The 20,092-nt window shown below is 53.5% G+C and overlaps 5 protein-coding genes across 5 annotated transcripts; 3 read left to right on the forward strand and 2 right to left on the reverse strand.

The window, feature by feature from the left end:
* Positions 1–3,573: 3,573 nt before the first annotated feature.
* Positions 3,574–5,422, forward strand: BDP81DRAFT_390028 (FAD binding domain-containing protein; the record flags this gene model as incomplete). Its single annotated transcript, XM_060587347.1, has 4 exons — positions 3,574–3,969; positions 4,073–4,358; positions 4,670–4,984; positions 5,157–5,422. The coding sequence occupies 4 exons, from the start codon at positions 3,574–3,576 to the stop codon at positions 5,420–5,422; spliced, it is 1,263 nt and encodes a 420-aa protein (XP_060451078.1).
* Positions 5,423–6,078: 656 nt separating this feature from the next.
* Positions 6,079–7,329, reverse strand: BDP81DRAFT_457686 (the record flags this gene model as incomplete). Its single annotated transcript, XM_060593309.1, has 3 exons — positions 6,079–6,417; positions 6,500–7,059; positions 7,116–7,329. 3 exons carry the CDS (start codon positions 7,327–7,329, stop codon positions 6,079–6,081), a joined length of 1,113 nt encoding a protein of 370 aa, XP_060451079.1.
* Positions 7,330–10,395: 3,066 nt separating this feature from the next.
* Positions 10,396–13,303, forward strand: BDP81DRAFT_417143 (major facilitator superfamily transporter). The gene is made up of 6 exons (XM_060589598.1): positions 10,396–11,050; positions 11,192–11,300; positions 11,511–12,058; positions 12,124–12,317; positions 12,375–12,486; positions 12,578–13,303. Exons 1-6 carry the CDS (start codon positions 10,817–10,819, stop codon positions 12,893–12,895), a joined length of 1,515 nt encoding a protein of 504 aa, XP_060451080.1. The 5' UTR covers positions 10,396–10,816; the 3' UTR covers positions 12,896–13,303.
* Positions 13,304–13,852: 549 nt separating this feature from the next.
* Positions 13,853–15,079, reverse strand: BDP81DRAFT_498258 (uncharacterized protein; the record flags this gene model as incomplete). The annotated part of the gene is made up of 2 exons (XM_060595462.1): positions 13,853–14,837; positions 15,041–15,079. 2 exons carry the CDS (start codon positions 15,077–15,079, stop codon positions 13,971–13,973), a joined length of 906 nt encoding a protein of 301 aa, XP_060451081.1. The 3' UTR covers positions 13,853–13,970.
* Positions 15,080–18,123: 3,044 nt separating this feature from the next.
* Positions 18,124–19,824, forward strand: BDP81DRAFT_457689 (early growth response protein 1 is a zinc-finger protein; the record flags this gene model as incomplete). The annotated part of the gene is made up of 3 exons (XM_060593310.1): positions 18,124–18,765; positions 18,932–19,191; positions 19,380–19,824. 3 exons carry the CDS (start codon positions 18,124–18,126, stop codon positions 19,822–19,824), a joined length of 1,347 nt encoding a protein of 448 aa, XP_060451082.1.
* Between the last annotated feature and the right edge of the window lie 268 nt (positions 19,825–20,092).

The raw sequence follows: 20,092 nt of genomic DNA on the forward strand, positions 1-20,092 counted from the left end.
TCCTTCTCAAAGCCCTGTCAACAACATGGAAGCCATGCGAATTCTTGACCAACTGGCAATGGAGCTTACTAAGTGAGTCGATTCATCACTTTCTCGCCTGTTGCGTCGCATCGTCCCATATCGGTCGAGGCAAGTATCCGAACGGGTAGCTGCGCGCACCACATGTCGTCGACATATGAGCTTCCACTCGACGACGTTGCCATCGACGCCTCTTTGATGGGCCGTTTTCCCACACTATCCAACGACCGTTGAGAAATCCTAAGACACCACTATCACTGGTCCAGTCCAATCCTGACCCCTTGCTTGTATGGACAAGGCTAACGCACTTGGTCCCCATACTGTCACTTCTCACTCGCCAACAGCCTTGATGGGTCCTCCTATCCGCCCCCTGAGGTTCGGTCATCAAAAACTCTTCTCGCTGCATGTCCTCCCCGGCTTCACTCGGGGGTCGGGGCTCCGCTGGCGTCGCATTCGAAATTCCCAGAGATTCGTTCAAGAGTCCAGACTCTGTGCTCTCCCAACCAGGCTACTCGCTACGTCCCCTCGCTACCGTTCTACGAAAGAGTCGGGGACTCAGAGCAAATGTCAACAGGCAGTCCCAGGCACGGCGAAGGGGCCCGTCCTTCCTTAGCGATGAGCTTTGATAGGGTGTAACGACACCGGCGTTGAACATAGCCGTAATGTGATATATCTGGCTTCGGGGCGGCATCTTGATCCGGCAATCTGGTCGGGAGGGCACCTGGAGTCCTGGACTGTACAGAGGACTGCGAGGCGCGTTGCATACAGTGTGATATGATCTGGCATGCCTGAGGATGAAGTACTCCGTATATGTACGAATATACATGGTGCCGTGCGTACGCGGGACAGTCGTCCAATGCCAGCTACAGGATAGCGTGATTTTTATGCAATGGCTGTGGCTCTCTTGTTGAATATAGACGAGTGGGAATTGCAGGGACATGCGCACGACAAAAATTTGTGCTGCCCTGTCAGCGCAGCTTTACAAGAACCAGACTGCCGGGCAGATGGTATCTTGTCGAAAGAGGGGTGAGAAGGTAGGGCGGGCATGGTGATTACTGATCGGAAGACATGATGTGAATCCGAGCCAACATTCGGGGATCGGAGTATTGCTAGTAAGCGCGGTTCGATCTGATGTTCAGCTGTCAAATGGCACCAGTCAGAACTTTGAATGGTGCTTGGTTGGTTGGTAACTGGTTAGACCAACCCGCTAGTCAAACTCAAGACTAGTACGCTCAGTAACATGACGGCAGAGTAACGTTCCATTTCGAGGTTTTTTCTGAAAGATTGTATGAATACAGTCCACCGTCAGCTATGACGCGCTCCATGACACGCACTCTCTCTGTCAGTCTCGCCTTTCGTCAGACGGTCAGAGTCGTCCCCTCCTCGCCTTTCGGTAGCAGTTTCGGGAAGCAGGAACGTAGGAGATGGGCTCCAGTAATCTAGGTGACACGGAACGCGGCGCTTTACCAAATGTATGGCTTTGTAGCGAAAGGGGAGGCAAATCACCGAAGAATATCCATGTTACGTGCTTGCAGCAGGAGGACGAGGGTGTATGTACCAGTATACGTACTTTGTCGTGTATCCGGCGTGCTGTGCCGCGACCTTGCATCGCTGAGGCATGGGTCGTTGGCTGCGGGCGAAAGAGAACAGGAAGACGCCTGAGAGAAAAGTCTGATCTGCGACCGATGTTACCATCTTCGGTGCATTTTTTTGCTCAGCGTGGGCGATAAATCATGGGAGTAAAGTACTGATGGAGACGGTGGATATCTGAGGGGGGCGAACGAGATAGCAAGAAGGACAAGATGCGAACCAAGACGGGCTCTCGTCGCCCAATTTGTTGCTTTGAAGTGTCTAGATACGGCGAGGCATAGAAAACCTGGTGCTGGTCACGATTTGAAGACAGCCAATAGGCCGCCTGAGAGGGCGAGGAGGCTTGGTGTTTGAGGACCAGGCATTCCTTGTGAGCTTGTACCATGGTTGCGAGGTACTGAGGTCAGTGAATTATCCTTGAAGAAACCGCCATGAGTGGTCGTGAGAGGCTCGGCTGCTGCGCTAGATTACCACATCTTTTCCGTGTACGAAGTATTCAGTACAAGGCCTCGGTGGAGTTACGGCATTGTTTCCCGGGAGCCTCCACTGGACGAGAATGCTTAGCCAGACACAGGCGAGAAGAGAGAGGTGGGAAAAGCCGCCTTTTGAAAGAGTGGTTCTGGGGGAAGGGGGGCCTAGCTTCACTACAAGGTTGTGGGAGTTGAACTCCGTAAATAGGGAAAATGGCCAAGAACGCCTGAAAAGGCACAGCAACACGAAATCTCCCACTTTTCTCTTTGGTCTGTGGGTTCCTCGGTGGAATTACGTACGGGCCCAGAAGTGAACTTTTGCAATTCAGCCCTTCACTTCGTCTACCCCCACCCCTTCTAGCCTGTCCGAGATTAGCGGTTCTGGGGGTTGGTCTGGCATCCCCTGCTCTCGAGCGAGGTACACTACTTTGGCCGCCTCGCTAACCTCCCCCAACTCCCTTTTTGTCTCGATAACTCGCCAATGATTGAAATGAGCTGGCGCTCGACCATGCGATTGGAAACCAAAGAGATTTCGAAAATAAGGGCTATCGTCAAAGGGTGGTTGAAACTACCGTTTGCTTGTCGGGCTGGGGTGTGGCAGCGGCCACGACCGCGTACCGTTCCGCTGTGGCACAGACATTTGGCAAGCAAACAAAACGGGTTTGTTAAGCCTTTTTCTCCTCCCCCTCGCTCCCTCCCGCGCTCCCGCGCTCTTCCCTAGTGTGTGTGTGTTTGCGTGTGTGTGTGCCGCTGAAGGAATGGCGCCCGTTGGAAGGGGGAGGGGGGGGACCCAAACTTGCCCGTCGACGGCGTCTCTCCTAGGCTCTAGCCTCTTGGTGTGGGTGTGTGGCACAGCTGGCGCCCGGGGGGGAGGTCTCCGGCGATCCTCCCGCCCCATGGGTGTCTCTGGTCGGGCCATCCTTGCCGGTGGCCCCCGACATCAGGCGATTTCCCCCAAGCAGGGGTCAAGGGAAGTGGGATTAGAGTTTTCGGTTCAAAAAGAGCATCACAGTAGGGGTGGTTCGATGAAGCTCGAGGAGGGACCAGGGTGAGTGGCTTTTCTGTGGTCTAGTTGCGTGAAATTAGATGACTTGCGAGTTCTCTTGCATCGGATGTGAAGCCCTTTGGGCTGATGGGTGCAGAGGCTGGCGGGAGAGTTCAGAGAGGTGTGTTCCGCGCCCAGGCCGGTTAGCATACATACAATTACATTATTACTGCATCTCATTGGTGCCGTATGCTCTCTTGCTCGTTTCATTTGCCTGCTTGCCGCACAGCCGCCACTGTTGCTGCATAGAATTCTGACTTATCGTCCATCGTTTTCAGCCGTCGCAAAAAAGAAAAGAGACCTGGTCAAGGTTATACACGCCCCCTAGCCTCTTCCAAAGACAATTATTCGTCCAACGGGCAAGCCACAAGAAAAGCACGCTCCAAGCAAACAAGCTGCCCAGCGGCCCAGCAAAGAGAAGAGCCCAGTTCAGCACAGAGCACAGCAGCCATGGCAATCTCACAGCAAGGACCCCTCCCCGTCATCATCGTCGGCGCGGGTGTCAGCGGCCTGCTGCTCGCGCAGTATCTCCGCAAGAATAACATCCCCTACCGCATCTACGAGCGCGACACGGACCTCACGACCCGCGGCGTCGGTTGGGGCCTGACGCTGCACTGGTCTCTCCCTGCGCTGCGATCCCTGCTGCCGGACGACCTCGTTGCGCGGCTGCCCGAGGCCTATGTTGACCAGGCTGCCGTCGCGAGGGGTGAGGCGTCGGCGTTTCCCTTCTTCGATTTGAGCACCGCCGAACTCAAGGGCGCCAGCCCCCGCGCACCGGAGAGTCTGAGGATCAGGGTCACGAGGGAAAGATTGCGCCGTTTGTTGGCTACGGATATCGATATTCAGGTATGTTTTTGGTGCTTTATTATACCCACCCGCATTTCCTGGTTGGTTACTGGGCACTTGGCAATGCTCCGTCAACAGCTCTCGTGCTGAGTCGTAATCGCAGTGGGGGAAAGGCTTCACGAGATACGAAGAAAATGAAACCGGAGTAGCGGTCTACTTTGAAGACGGCACCTCGGTGGCCGGTCGCGTGCTTGTTGCCTGCGACGGGGGGCCATCCCGTGTCCGGCGCCAGCTCTTCCCGGAACAGCACGAAAGACACCGGATCCCGGTCCGGGTGCTTGGCCTCAAGTTGCAGTTGACTCCCGAAGAGATGGAGCCGATCCGGAAGCTCGACCCCTTCTTCCTGCAAGGTGCATCATCTCGGAACGATACGTTTCTTTATCTTAGCAGTAAGTTATCTTGTCTTTCTTGGTTTTTATCAGAGCGTAGTATCCGATCTTTTCTCTTTTCTTCTTGTCACAGAGAGTGGCTCTTGATACCCGATCAAGGCGAAAGCGAGATCTTGGCTTTCTGCCGAACAAGGGGTGTGTCCCTGAGCCGAGAGTGCTACCATGGGGCCGAGACCCTCCCTTCCCCTTCCGTCTCCATCGTCTTCTCATTGACTTTTGCTCTTGCGCGCGCATGTACGCAGGGCGGAAAAAAGAGCAACCCCAAAAAAAGATTGACGAAGACTAATACAAACTTTGCACGCTCCCTGCAGTGCTCGACGCCCCTGGAAACAACGACGAGAGCACGGGCGAGTACAGCTGCCAACTGTGCGTCTCATGGCCGGATCGCCCGGGCTTCCTGGGTAAGCCGGAGCCGACCGGCTATCCGATGACGGACGCCGGCAAGGTCGAGCTCATCAGGTCGTTTGCCGAAGGGTGGTCGCAGCCGTTTCGTTCCCTTGCACTCGGCATTCCCGCTGACACTGACGTGAAACACCTTGACCTCTACGATTTCCCTCCGCCAAAGGGTTTGAGGTCCAAAGGGAGGGTCGTGTTGATGGGAGATGCCTTTCATGCGATGGCGATGTGTAAGTCCAAGAAATACCCTTCGTTGTTGACAAATCTCCACGTTTACCTCGTTTACCTATTTTCCCGAAACGTTTCGTTCGGCATTGAACTCTGGGTTTCTTGGCCCTCTATCTATCCTTGAGGGTGGTTCGTCTCAAATAGACGAGGATGTATGGCTGACGGCACGCACAGACAGAGGCGAGGGTGCTAACCACGCCATCCTCGATGTTCTCGACTTCGCAGAGACCGTTGGGCCCAAGTTGAGCGGTAGCAACAACAATCTCGCAAACCTTCGAGCCGTTCTGGATATTTACGAAGATACCGTGGTCTCCAGAGCCCGACCCGGCGTGTTGGCGTCGCGGCGGGCCTGTATGGATGCGCACGACTGGCCCAAGATTAGCCCTACGAGTCCTCTTCTCAGCAAGCGGGAGATGAAGCTTCAGTTTGATGAAGAGTAAAAGGAGCTATGGAACTACTCCGTACGGATGTCCCACCAGTAGAATTAATATTCTTTCTAGTCTAATTGATTCAATCATGATATAAAAACAGACCTACGAGATCGCGTACACCGTGTTCTCGGGAATGGGGATCAGCATTGTGTTGTGGGATGTATGGGGTGATGGGGTGATTTCTCGACACGTAACCGTCCCTCCACCTCCTCCCAACCACCCCGGTCTGTTGTGGTTCCTCCACCGCAGTGGAGAGAGATCAGCAAGACGAGAGCCCTGTGCTGCTGTGCTGTGCCTGTGCTGTGCCTTGCCCGTGCTGTGTGTGTGATGACCAGGTTTCCCCCCATCTTGCTCCCGCCGGCTAGCGATCGAGGGTATCCTTTTCTGCAGAAGCGAAAGAGTCATGATGCGATGCGATGCGCTTCCGTCAGATCCCAACCGGATTCCGAGAAAAACAAGTCCTCAATGGGAAGTGATCGCTACTAATGAAGAAAACACCTCAAAGTTGGTGTCCCTCCAACTCCCTACAATCAATGTATCGAATCTGATGCTTTTCTTTCCAAACCAAGTCCCTTTTACACATTGTCATGTTATATTTTCGCCATTTAAATGCTTTATCTTGTGATTTTTTTGATATTGTGGCGACGCGTGATATCAGCCCCCTCTTACACATCTGAATCTCGTGAATCCCTCCGTCGCGTGCCGCCAGTCGTTCCACCTTGCATGCCGGATTTGCTCTCCACCCTGTTGTCGACTTGGACGCTGTACGTCACAGACTTCATGATGTTGCCGGGCAGAATGTTCTCCTCGCTGCCGTTGTCGCCCTTGCTGTGGTTCGCCGACGCGAAGACGCTCTTGTCGTGGTTCATTTCGCTGAGCTTGTACCGCTCCCCGCCCTTGAGGTTGCTGCGTCCGTGCGACGAGCCTCCGGAGTACTTTGAGCGGTAGTTCTTGGCCTTCTTCATGCAGACGGGTGCCAGGAATGGTAGTGAAGACACGATATTCTGCCCAGATGCATTAGCCATTTTTAGTCTCACCGGAAGGATACGGGAAAGCTCGCGGACGCTTTTCCGGGAGAAAACTTACACCAACGTTAAATTCAATGGTGCCCCACAAGACCAGCATCGTCGAGTTGCCGTCGCCGTACTGGATGCGGTTGATCTCGAGGTATCGGAGAATGGAGCACAGCGTCGTGAAGAGGCCGAGTAGGAAAATAGCGATGAGACCGGCCTTCTTTTCCACGCGGACGTTGAGCTTCAGCAAGACCGGGATAGGTAGTACTGCCACGACAACGTCGGAGATGATGGTGACAACGGCGTATGCGGTGAAGGACGGGCCCGCGGGCAGACAAGTTCCCGCTTTGAGGGGGTTCCATGACTTGTCGACGGGCGTGCAGGCGAAGACAAGCGAGAATGAGCATGCCAGGTGAGCAATGAAGACCAAGATAATGGTCAGCCAGACGATGCGGCGATAGCTCTTTTGGTCGGTGCCCTTGAGAAGGCGGAGATAACTGATCAACAGGGCAATTTTGAAAAAGCTGATGCCCAGTTGGTAAAAAGGACGACCTGCAAAGTTGATACGTGTATATAAAATCAGATTGTCCTTTGGCCTAAGCTTGATGGGCAAACCAAGGCCGTATCTCGTTTCTGGTATCCCCATTAGTATCAGTGGTGGAAGTCATATCCAGAAGGTTTGAACTTACGTGCAATTGTAAGACCGGAATAGATGAGAGCGAAGAATTCCGATAGAACCGACATCCAGTCATCAGCAGCCAGACCTCTGGCGGAAAATCGGATCCAGATTCGAGAGCCCACAACGAGGACTGAAAGTACAGAGAGAACGATGACGACGGCGATGATGGTCGGCCATTGCGAAATGGCCTCGACCTCGGGCGTGGCGTTGAGAACCCAGCCCATGGCGGCGGTTTATAAACAAACGGTTGGCGCAGCGGGCTGCGTGGCGCTGAGTCGAAAATCCAAGACAAGAACCAACAAACTTTCCGATGAAGAACGCCGAGGTCTTTCGTGACTCGTTCTAGCGTTGCCACGATGCGGTGTGTAACTGTGGCTTGCAACCAACACGATTTGACGTCCAACAAGTTTCCAAGTTCCAACGAGGAAACCAAGACCAAATAAACGCGGGACCAACGGCGTAGTATAAAGCCGGGCTCGAATGGGGAGAGGGATAAAAAGGCCAACGGAGGTTTAAGGAGACTCAGGGGAGAAGCGAGCGTGGATGGGGAGAGGGAGGGGAGGCAACCAGCCGACTGGTAAAATAAGATCCTAGCCTGCAGGTCGAAAGCAAGGGACACTTTATGAATTTGGTGGAGAGCAGCAATATACAAACAGCATCCGCAGACGTTGAACGGCCAAGACTAGGGGGGTTGGCCACTTTAATCTTTATTACGTCGTGCGGTGCGGTCTTCCACCGCCCGCTCGCTCGCGCGGTTGTGTGTTTGGTGTGCGTGGCGTTCAACACCATGTGTGATGAGTGGTGCCGCATGGCCCCTTCACCTTGCCTTTGCCAGCTGGGACATGACATTATCCACAAGGAACAAGAAAATATGAGCCAGTCGCTTTGCGTATATGTGCCCCGAGCTTCTGGGAACTTTGGGAAGTAAAAAAAAACAACAACGAACAAGCTATGGGGTACGGATACCTGCGTCAAGTACTCCGTAGCTCTATCCTTACGAGGAGGAGTCGAGAGAGTCTCCGCCTGGCCTTGCTGCTTCGACACCCTGAAAAGCTCGCAGGTCACGACATTTTGGGCAGGTCAAGAAGCTTTCACAAGTGACAAGGCAGAAGGGGGAAATCTGGGATGCCTTGTCTGGCAAAGGCAATCGGTCCTCAAATGTCTCAACCATCGTAAGGATTGTGCCAGTCTGGATGGAATCCGTGCAATGTGATAGGATTTTGGGGCCTGGTGCTGGCTCGGGAACCTAGTGCTGGCATGGCCTTGCTAATGTCTCGATGTTCGGCCAGTGGCCCAATGATCAGGCTCCGCAGGGCATTCATCCATCGGACATGGGGCAAAGGCTAGAAAAAGTTGCCATGGAAGGGGGGAAATCCAAGTGATTCCACGCCGAAGTGATGTGGATGTCTTCGGGTTATTCGTAAATCGAATGTGACGCTGGGCAACATGAAATGTGAGAAGCTTCCAAAGAAGAGGAAGGTCTGTAGGTCACGGAAGCGCGGGAAAGACAAATTGTTTGGGGGATCACCACAAGAGGCTCCGCAGCGAATGCATCGCTGCATCGTTCCCTTTTCTTGCGATTTGATGCATCATCTTCTTTCTGGGTTTCTGGCTGCCACACGTTAAAGCGTTGCCAAGCCTCCCAAGTCTGGTTTCCGAATTACATTATTTCTTCTTCCTGGGGCCGGGACTGGGCTGGCTTCGGTTGTTCTCCATCATGCCGTCCGGAGTACCATCCGAAGAGGAGGGGGGGGGGGGGGGGGGGGGCGTCTGGCGTGGTATTGTAAATGCGTGTGGTTACTTTGGGCCAGAAAAACTTCCACGGAACAAAATCGCTCTTCGGGAGAATACTTTCAGAAGTTACCAAATACGACCACGGAAAGACAACGGTTGGCTTGGGTTGTCAACCATGGTACCATGGTGCAACAACCTACGACGGCCGACGAACCAGGGTTCTTGGAGGGGAGAAGTGAGAGAGGTTAGGCCAAAAGCAGAAGATGCGACGGCAAAGGGACGCGGGCGGTGCTAAGCGGCATTGCGTCTGCTGCAAGTCGTTGGCAACTTGCAAGGTCTGAACGGACCACGGACGGTATCTGTCAAACTTCCCACCGTTCGCGGCCCTGGCTTCTTCTGTTTTGTTGCCGCCGCCGAGGCGAAAGTTTGAAAGTTTCTGACATATGTTCCCCAAAGTGTACGGATACTGTGAGTGTGTGCGTAATGCGGAACTTCCTACGCAAGTGTCTGGTGTGTCCAGAACCCAGCAAAGCAGGCGACAAAGATTAACATCGTTCGATGGCAGAAGCCAAATTGACACTTTGACAAGTCGGCTAGACCGTCCCGTCTTGTCGCCTTGTCATTATTAAAAACTGTCCCCATTTCTGCCCGTGTTCTCGCAACGCCCCCGCTCGCAGAAGAACTTTTTTTCCCTTTTCTGCCCCCCCAATTGGCAGAGAGCATAGAGGCTCAGAGCCTCCTTCATTCCCAGCTATCTGCGCTGGCCCGCCACATCACGACGACGTCTTCTGGGTTGATGACACGGATGTACAATAAGAACCAGCAGGCCGCAGATGAGCGGATGGGGATAACTTGAGAATCAGTCTAATAGAGAGGGGAGGAGGGGCCCTTATTTACGGTCGCCATCAAGCCTAGATCCCCGCGCAAAACCACTCTGAAGAGCGGGCCGACGAGAACCAAGAGCCTAGAGGTCCCAGAATCGTCGCAAAAGTCGCACAACGAACTGGTATTGGCATACAGATCATAGGCTAAGAGGTGATGCGGCCGGATATGAATGGGACAGGGCTCTTCAATGGGCCCTTTAAATGGGGTGAATAACCGTAGCAGGCCGGGTTCTGGCTTCACCTGGATCCAGTCCTCAGCTGAGAGGTACGGATATGCCACCACTCTCACCTGTGTGTGGAGTACTTCGTACTTGGGGAGAAGAGGAGCCTGGAGGAGTACCTAACTTGTCGAGATCCATCGCTCGCCAGACCGGATATCCCTCGTTCTCGAACTGGAGGTCCAGGTTACATGCATCGGCCACCGGGGATCGAGCCCCAGTCTTCCTTCTCGTGAGTTAGGGGTCCCCCCGGTCCCCCTGGTCCGACTACGCAAACCTTGCATGCTGCAGGCGGGGATCGGGGAGCTGCGCCGTACGGTACGCTAAGCTGTTGGTGTGGTCGATTTTGGGAGGGAAAAGTGATAATACTTGCGTCGACATGGGGTGAGATGTACAAAGGTGAGGCCTGCAGCACGCAGGTAGCACGTTGCTCGTCTTGTACACATCTCCTGGCGGGGTCTCTTTTACTGGACGAACTACTAACCAGTCGAATCAACTCTTGTCACTCGTTGCTTTTCTCCCTTTTCATTGCGACTTTCCCCTCCTCTTCGTCCCGTTTTACTTCTTTTACCTTTTTCTTTTCCATCTGACACCTGCGCGCGGAGATCAGATCACATTGGATCAGAAATCTCGAATACCCCCATCCAACCTTCTTTAGCCTTCAGTCCCGCAGCGGAAGCCTGTGCGCGCCTCGTCGTCGATCACCAGACGGACGGACAACTTTGCTTTTTTGGCATCTCTCTTCCTTTCCCGCTACTGAGGCTACGGTAGTAATCGAGAAGGGGGCACATTCTTCCTAATTGCTTTGCTTATTCATTCGTCCTACCGTCCTACCTACCGGCTCTAAAGCAAGACAACATAGATACAAAGCAAACATGTCTGTGGACGAGAAGAACCCAAAGGACTTTGTGAGCTCGGCCTCGTCCGACTCCCACGCTGAGACGGGCAACGTCGACGCCGCGTGGAAGTTCCTCAACGACCATCGCGATGCCGGCACCGACACGAGCGCCGTGGACATGAACGCGCTCAGACGCAAGATCGACTGGCGCATCGTCCCCCTCATGTTCCTCTGCTACACCATGCAGTTCCTGGACAAGGTCATTCTCAACGTAGGTACTTCCACGAGGCGGTCGTCAGAGATCAATTCTCCCACTACGACCCCTCTCAGCTCATGTCTGACTGCTTGCTTTTGCGGCCCGGGCCTCTCTCTTACCACGCGACCAATGCTAATATGATATCTGACATTGTAGTACGCCGCCGTCATGGGCTTGAACAAGGACCTGAAGCTCGTCGGCAACGATTTTTCCAACATTGCCACCTTCCTCTTTGTCGGTCTTCTCTGCTTTGAGATTCCTAACAGTGCGTTACCCCATTTCATTCCCAATCTCACCGGAAGAAAAGCAAGGAAAACAGAGACTCGAACGATGAAGAGACTCTGGAGAAGTTCGGAAGAATGGAGAAACTCGGACGTTGGAGAGACATGAATTATCAAGACTCGAACCATTGTCACGGTCTGGCAAAAGGAAGAACAAAAAGAAAATTTCGAAACTGACAACAATTCCTCCACAGTCTACTTCCTCCAAATGATCCCCGCGGCCAAGTGGTTGGGCGCCAACGTCATCCTCTGGGGTACCGCGACCGCCTGTGGTGCCGCCGCGCACAACTACCAGTCCCTCCTCGTCTCCCGCGTCTTCCTGGGTATCTTCGAGGCCACCATCGGCCCTTCCCTGATGCTCATCAGCGCCCAGTGGTACACCAAGTCCGAGCAGGCCCCTCGCTTCTCCTTCTGGTACCTCGGTCTCGGCCTCGGCCAGATCCTCGGCGGTGCCATCTCCTACGGCTTCCAGCACATCGCTCCCGGCGCGGGCCTCGCCGGCTGGCGCATCATGTTCGTCGTCCTCGGCTGTATGACCGTCACCATCGGCATCTGCACCATCCTCTTTGTCCCTGATACGCCCATGAAGGCCACCTTCCTGAGCGACACTGAGAAGGTTGCTCTGCTGAAGCACGTCAGCGTCAACCAGACCGGTATCGAGAGTCGCAAGTTCCGTCCTAAGCAGATCCTCGAGGCTCTCATGGACCCCCAGATGTACCTTATGGTCGTTGCCGTCGTTCTCGTGAGTTTTGTCCCGCGTTAGCCCTGAAGATGTGTAGTTCGAAGTCCGCTGACCCCTTTCCAAAGTTGTCCGTTTCCAGCGGTGTTGTCACCACCTACTCTGCCACCCTCATCCGCAATCTCGGCTACGACTCCAAGCACGCCGCTCTGATGAACATGCCCTCGGGTGTCGTGAGCATCTTCTTCACTCTCCTCGTCGGCTATGGCATTCGTTACACGTCCAACCGGTGGGCCTGGATCGTCGCCTGCATCATCCCAGCGTGAGTCAAGAGTGAATCTAGCGTCTGAAGAAAAAGCAAAATACTAACCCTGCGTAGCATCATCGGTGGCGCTCTGATGTCTTTCCTTCCCGTCAGCAACCGCTCTGGTTGCTTGGCCGGTATCTACCTCGTCAACGCCGTCGTTGCCCCCTTGACCGTCTTCTACGCCGTAAGTACACCACATCTCCAACTCTAAAGACCTCTCAGTCTCGCAAAGTCCAATATCAGACGTTGGACGACATGACTAACATAGCATCTAGTGGACTGCCGCCAACTTTGGAGGTGCCACCAAGCGTGCCTTCGCCGCCGCCATCGTCTCCGGCTCCTTCTCGCTCGGCAATATCATCGGACCCCAGACCTTCCAGGCCAAGGACGCCCCCGAGTACCGCCCGGCCAAGATCGCCGTCATGGGCACCCAGGCTGGCTGCGCCGTCGTCACTCTGGCGCTGTACGCCTACTACCGCTTCGAGAACAAGCGCCGTGGCGCCATCAAGCAGTCCGAGGACGCCTACATGGCCCCCGAGAACTGGCAGTCAATGACCGACAAGGAGAACAAGTCGTTCCGCTACACCTACTAAGATAGTTAGGCAGAGCGCGGGTAGTATGCACAGAGCGCAAAAAGTTCCGAGTTGTTGAAAAAAGTATAACTACTTATAGATGTATATAGCATTTGGGCAAAAGAGGGAGGCTTCATTGTACGTTACTAGATCTTGGTACTGACCAATGAGACCACGTATTTACCGACGAATACACGTTGCGCCGTCCGTGGACTCTTTTGGGTTTCAGACGGGTTGGGTCTTACGCGCCGATACGGACGACATAGCTTTTCAGCTTACAGGCCCGTTACAGTTTCAGGCCACATTTATCTCGCCAACGGACGCTTTAGACTGGCTCTAAGTCCGATGCTTTGCCTGCCCGTCCGTCGCAGGAGGGGCAGGACAGGGTATGAGAATAGAAAGAAAACAAAAAAGATGTTTGGTCATCCATCCCGTATTCCCGTTGCGTGTCATTGCGTTAGTCTGTTTGTGGTTGATGTGTAAGGCTGACTGTACGGGCATACGGCGCCACGGTTCACCAAGTCCGGTAGCACCATCCGGCCGGCACTTGGAGCGAGTTGGTGCTGCGGCTGTCTTTGATTTAAGCTTCATCGTACCGCCTTATGTCACGTCTGTCGTGCGGGTCGCTCGGTAATCTCCACCCACTTGCCGGTGAAGGGAAAAGGGAAAACAGGGTGACAAAGAAAAAAACCCAAAAACCAATCGGCGGTCGGTGCTCACGGGCAACTCTAACGAAGCAAGCCAAGCCCAAGGTCTCTACGGCAAAAGCCCTAAAGACTTGGGCCTAAAGACGCATGGGTTGCCCAGAAGAGGTTAGCATTTCCGCTATACTTTTTGACAATGGGATCAAAGATGGGTAGACATTGGGCTGATAGTTCTTCCAGGTTCACTTTGTACGGGCTTAGGCTAGGAGTAGTAGTATTCGCCTAGCTCTGGACTGGTCAGATTGCGACCCCAGCCTCTAGAGTCTACTATGACCTCTAGCCTATGACAGCTATCCTAATGAAGAGCTTACTCGCGTGGCACGGCACCGGCATTGGATCCCGTCGGGATCATGTAGAGAGCCCGCGCGCGAAGCCTCAACCTCAGAGCTATCTTATGCCAAGGTCTTGACAAGCTCTTTGAAATCCACCTCGGTCATCCTCTGGACCCCGAGCAACTCGTTGGTGTCATCGGTATCGAAAGGGAGCTGGAGCTCAGGGTCATAGACAAATCGCAACACAATGTCTTCGATGACCGACGCGTCAAAATCCCCAGAGAGTAGCTTCTGCACGCGCCTCTCGTAGCGCTCCTTGGTGCTGACGTTGATGACCTCGATTTCTATATCGGGCAGAGCTTCCTTGACTAGCTCCACGATCCGGTTCTGCGTCAGGTTGATCACCTCAATCGTCAAGATCTGGTTCCTGGTCGCGTCGGGTCGTTTGAGCACACCCACAACCGCATCTCCAAACGCCTTGCGCGTGCTCAGCCCAAACCGAATGTCGCCGTCCTCGTGGATGTAGAACTTGCGTTTGGGAAGGCACATGCCAGTGTCGCAAGTCATGAGCCACTCGGTCCAAGGCCCGCCGAGGATGCTGGTATACTCGATGCGCCCAGCCGCGGCGGCTTTATTCAGCGCCTCGTCGACTCGAATCTTGGAAGCTGAGAGGGGCACGGATTGCGCACTCGGATTCCGATGATCGGAGCCGAACTCCGAGGGGATGAATCGTTTGACCTCCGCAGCGATGGCAGCCTCGAGGATGCGCAGCAGGAGGGCCTCGAGGTGACCTGGGACGACACAGACGACGGCGTCAAACCCGCGGAAAGAAACGGTCAAGTCGTCCAATGATTCATAGTCAGCTGCGACAGTCTTTACTCCTGGTGGGAATGTCTTGGCGTGGGAGCCCCGGGTGATGACTACAAGGTTAAAGATGCCGGCGGCAGCGAGTTGGTCGACTATGACATGCCCGAGGTCGCCGGTGCCCTAACGTCGGGTAGTAAGTATGGGTGGTACGGTGGTCAGTGCAGTTGATCGGGCTGCCTATGTTAGGCTTTAGGGGTACGGGTACGGAGTAACCGTAACCGTTTAGTGTAACTTGTAAGGGTAAGGTAGGGGCAAAGGGGAGATGGGGGATCCACGATGCGTGGCTCATGCAATCTGTAAAGAGTAGGTAGAGTGTGGCTTACTCCAATAACGGCAATATTCTCCAGGGTAGCCGTAGTCATGGTTTATTTTTCGAAAGAACAGGGGGCCTGATTGATGAGGTGAAGCGTGTCTGATGTGAGATGGGCTGATAACGGCTAAAGACGTGAGTGCTTAATGCTTCTGATCCTCTTTGGCGATGTGAGGGCATCTCCAACTTCTTTGGTATAGGGCGATCCCCTAACGTACTTGATAAGCGAGCTGCCCAGACAAGCGAGCTGCCCACCTAACCATGATCACATTATAAATCTAACTAAGGAGCAACACTAAAAACATAAAATCAATTGAGACTACTCTGAATCCTATTCCTCAGATATTTCTTCATTAAACTGACATGTTCGCGCATTGTGGCCAGTGTTTCCGCAGACGCTACATCGCCGTTAACCTGTTTCTGTCCTCGGCCGACGACCACTACTCTGGTGCGTTTCCTCCTCAATCTGGGCCGTAGCCTCTCTCTGCGACTGAATGTCCTCTGCCTCAGCTACAGTAAGACTTCCTCCTTGTCTGAGACGTGTTTTCTTAGCCCTCCTGCGTCGGCTAAGTAGGTTATTTTCCTCCCGGAGGATCTGGACCTCCGACCTTAATAAGGCAATCTGGTGCATAAATCCCCGCGCTCCCTTTGATAAATGCTCTACAGCTTCAATAATTGAAGTTGGGGAGCTATTCTGATGGCGGGAGATCCTCCTTTTGATGAGTTCGGACTGAGAAGAGGCCTCTGTTGGGTTATTTGGCGTCTGAGAAGTCCACGCGGGGGGTGTTGTTGGTAGGGACCCTGGGGGTGTTGGAGTGTGTAACTTGATATCAAGCTTCGAAAGCACACTTTCGGCACTTAAAGGAACAAGCACGGCCCCTCTGAAGCCTCCCTGGATGTTTTTTACCGTTAGGGCTTGCGTGAAAGCGTTGTGAAATGCAGGGAAGAAGTCCTCCTTCGTAATATGGGTATTACCCCGGCGCATCTTATCCTCAATTTGTCGACCATAAGCCGTCTTTAGTGGCCCAAAACACCCAACGTCTAAGGGCTGAAGTAGATGAGACGAATAGGCCGGCATATAGAGTGTAACGATATTGTTTTCCTTGCAATATATCTCAAAGTCCGCAGAGTAGTGACTTTCGTACCCATCGACGACGAGGAGGCAATAACTGCTAGTTACACGCAGTTTTATATGCCGATCAAAGTGCTGGAGCCAGTCTAGGCCTCTTTCATTTGTTGTCCATCCGTTTTCAGACGTTGCGATAACCCAGTCGCGTAGGAGATCTGTTTCTATATACCAGGTAGAGAGGTGATATTGGCCTACAACGATGATGTACGGCGGAACGCTGTAGCCTAACGAACTAATGGCCTGAATGACTATAATCCATTCACGATTGCCAGGCTGCATCATTTTTGTATTTGAACGCCTTTCGGCACTCGTGACGACCATCCCGGATGCAATCTGGCCCATCATAAACCTAGTCTCGTCGAAGTTATAGATATCGGAGTCTATAATGCCGTATTTCGCGATTATGTTTACTATAAGCCGAAACCACGCGTTTATCGCGTCAGGATCTTCGCATTGGGCCCTCTTATAGTCGTACTTGCGAAAAAAGCGCGTCCGGAGCTGTGGTTGTCGTTTAACGAAGTTTGAAGCCTAGCGCTTCCCAACTGGGGGCGCATCGCGGTCGGCGAGTAATCGATTGGCCATTTCTTCCACACCGCTGATCCGGGGAGGAAACGATCGGGAATCCAGGTCGAGGATATACTTAACTAGCTTCTCCTCTTTAAGCTCCGTCAATTTGCGTGAGTTAGGTATAGTATCTTGTCGTGTAGGTGTCCCTTTTAATCGGGTGCCTAGGGTCCTAGGGGGGACTGAATAGATTCTTGCTGCGGCTCGAATGCTGAGTTTAGGGTTTTTTTGGATAGCCTTGACTGCTAAGTTCAATTGGGCCTCTTTGCTTTGTGACGACATGATTATTTGTGGCGTGATACGCATTAGAAGTGAGGAGGAAGGATGAACGCGGTTGGGTGGGCAGCTCGCTTGTCTGGGCAGCTCGCTTATCAAGTACGTTATTCATATTATACAGAAAGACTATGAGACTCTGCCTATAACCATCATTATTCATCATGTCTGGGCCCTCCGCTGCTGCTTACCGTTATCCTACCTGTGTACCGGCGGACGCATACATAAGCCTCGGCGCCCGGAGGCCCCGCTCCGGCGGCAGATCTCCACATATCTCGGTATCCTACCGGCTGAGTAATCTGGGCTTATAGATGGGCCAGACGGACGCCCAGCCAATCGTTGGCGAGCGTTGGCGCATCCAACTGCCGCGGAAGGTTTAGCCCCAAATACCCATCGTCCACCTCTGTCATCTCCCTCCTAGTCCCAGGCTCCCAGTCACTCGTCTCCCAGTCGTCCCAGTACCCAGCAAGCATAGTCGTTCCGTCTCGTCCAAGAGCTAAGCGTACGGCGGAATCAAGCGAAGTCCACATCCGAACACCCAACATAACGCCCACACACTCTCTCCACGCACGTGGCGCACACAGGACCTGACCCAGACCACCTAAGCCTTTAGCCCTCTTTAACCTATCCTATCTCTGCTCTGCTCTGCTTGCTCCGGGAGGCTATCCGACCCCCTTTTCAAGCAACCTCTTTAAGATCTAGTCAACCCGCCGGCGACTAATCCAGGGCAATGGATCTATCCCTTCCTTGCGTTGGAGGTCCCCAGAATGCCCTTCACCTGCGACCATGAAGGCTGCGGCCGCTCCTATCTTCGTAAGGAACACCTCACACGCCACAAAAAAGAGCATTCTGCAACGCCTTCTTTCTCCTGTTCGTCATGCGGTACCAAGTTCACAAGAGGGTACGTATGACATTGGTGGTTGACAACTGCTTATCCCTCTCTATTACGTGGTGTCTCTGACACTGTTTGTCTTGTCACCTGTCGCGTCCATCGGGTTGCATTCCCGAGACGTTTTTCATGGGTTGACTATTGTTTGTCGATGTCGATCGGATTCTGGATCCCGCGCGAAGAATAATAACTAACCGCGGTAATTTTCTATCAAAATTGTAGAGATACCCTCCGTAGACACATGGTACTACACGGCCCTTCAGCCCCGCCAACCCGCGTAGCACAAGCCTGTGTTCCATGCCACCGGACAAAGACCAGATGCGATGGTCAGCAGCCCATCTGCTCACCATGCAATGACAAGGGAAAATCGTGCGAATGGCCCCAGCCGCGCGGCGGCAGCAAGTCTCTGACGGACCGGTCGTCCTCCTCGCTGTCCAGCTCCTCCGGCCTACCGACCTCGGGCTGCACGCCGCCCTCGGACTCCATGGCCATGCCCGACCACGGCGGCCACCCGATGACGGCTCCGTCCATGCAGCATCAGCATCAGCAGCACCATTCGCCCACCGGCATGACTACTACCTCGCATGCGATGATGTCGGCTGGCCCCATGCCGATGACGACGATGTCCGACACCCTCGACTTCACCACCCCGGGATCTATCCTGGATGAGGCCATGAGGCTCCAGCTGCAGAGTATCTACTTTGCCAAGTTCCATCCCCAGTGGCCGCTGCTGCATCGGGAGACGTTCGAGACGACGGCGCAACCCAAGTTGTTGATGCAGGCCGTTATGACGGTTGGGCTGTGGTTTGCTTCATGGCCGGACGCTAGGAACCTCGCAGTCAAGTTCCACGACAGTCTCTTGGCAGAAACAGGAAACAAACTTGTAAGTTGCTGTTGCTTTCTATTGTTTACCAGCCTATGTGTTTTCCTCTGGTCTTTTACTGGTATCTATGCGCTTGGGCGGAGGTCCTTGCCAGCTACACGGACGTTGGTTGTTGTATAAGGCAACCTATTCGTAAAGAAGAGCCCTGTGCTAACCGTCGTTACAGCTCGATCTACTGGAGCAGTCACGACAAGGCTTGCTCTCGCCGCGGATGGATCTGCTACCAATTTTCCAGTCCATGCTGATCTCGACAATACTCGTGCCGTACCGAGCGGACCAGTCCATGGACAACGTGATGATGACGCACGCCATGTTGCTCGAGACGTTCAAAGCCACGGGTGTATACGAGCAGTCAAAGATCAACCTAGGGTCGCAGCTCTGTGGGCATAGTGGATACCCTTGGATCTTTAAAGAACTATACCAACGGTAAGTAAGAGTTATTTCTCTTGATATGTCAACCCGCAAAGGAAAAATAGGGAGAGCATCGGAAAGATCGTATCGCCCAACAGCAGCTTCTTCCCGCCGAAAAACTTGGAGAAACAGTCCTTCAGCGACTACAGTCTTTCCAATACTTGATTAATACGCGAGTCATGACTAACTCTATTCGTCTACAGTCTCGCCGTCTTCCAGTTCAAGCTACATCTAATCCTCCAAACAATATTCATCACAATACACCCGGCCCTGCGCTTATCCCGCAACGCAGAGCCGGCCATGCTCAGGATAAAAATACCGCTACCGCTGATGATGTGGGACGGTCCCGCGGCGCACTGGTACGGCATGGTCCCGACGGATCCCGCGCTGATGGACGCGAGCTTCGGCGGCGGCGGCGGCAGTGGCGACGACGAGGTGCTGATGATTAGCAAAATGTGCGAAAAGGCGAGCTTGACGATGGACAACAAGGCCCTCGTCCCTCTACTTTCCTGGGACCGGTGTTTGGGTATGGCGATTTGGTGTTGGTGTCTACGGGGGTCCGAGAGCGACAAGGAGTTTAGAGAGAACGTGAAGCCGTTTGTTCTCGATCCGTTGAAGGATACGAATGTTTTTCCAGGTTCCGGCTAGGTGGGATGGCATCAATGCGAAATAAACAAAAAGAAAAAATACTGGAAATTTTTGGTACACTAGCAGCGATCTATTTGCTATGACGCAAAGCATCTTTACAGCTTGCCTATACTAACAAACGTGCAACGCCTATAGACTACACCATTCTCCGCGTCGACAAACATCACGACCAAACGACCAGACCTCATCAACCGCGACGCCTACAACGACCGTCGGACCGACACACAAGGCTGCTCTATTTTTCTCTCTTTCTCTATCCCTTTCCGTC

The sequence above is a fragment of the Colletotrichum phormii genome, assembly GCF_030913505.1.
Source record: "Colletotrichum phormii strain CBS 102054 chromosome Unknown BDP81scaffold_2, whole genome shotgun sequence".
Classification (NCBI taxonomy): Eukaryota; Fungi; Ascomycota; class Sordariomycetes; order Glomerellales; family Glomerellaceae; genus Colletotrichum; species Colletotrichum phormii.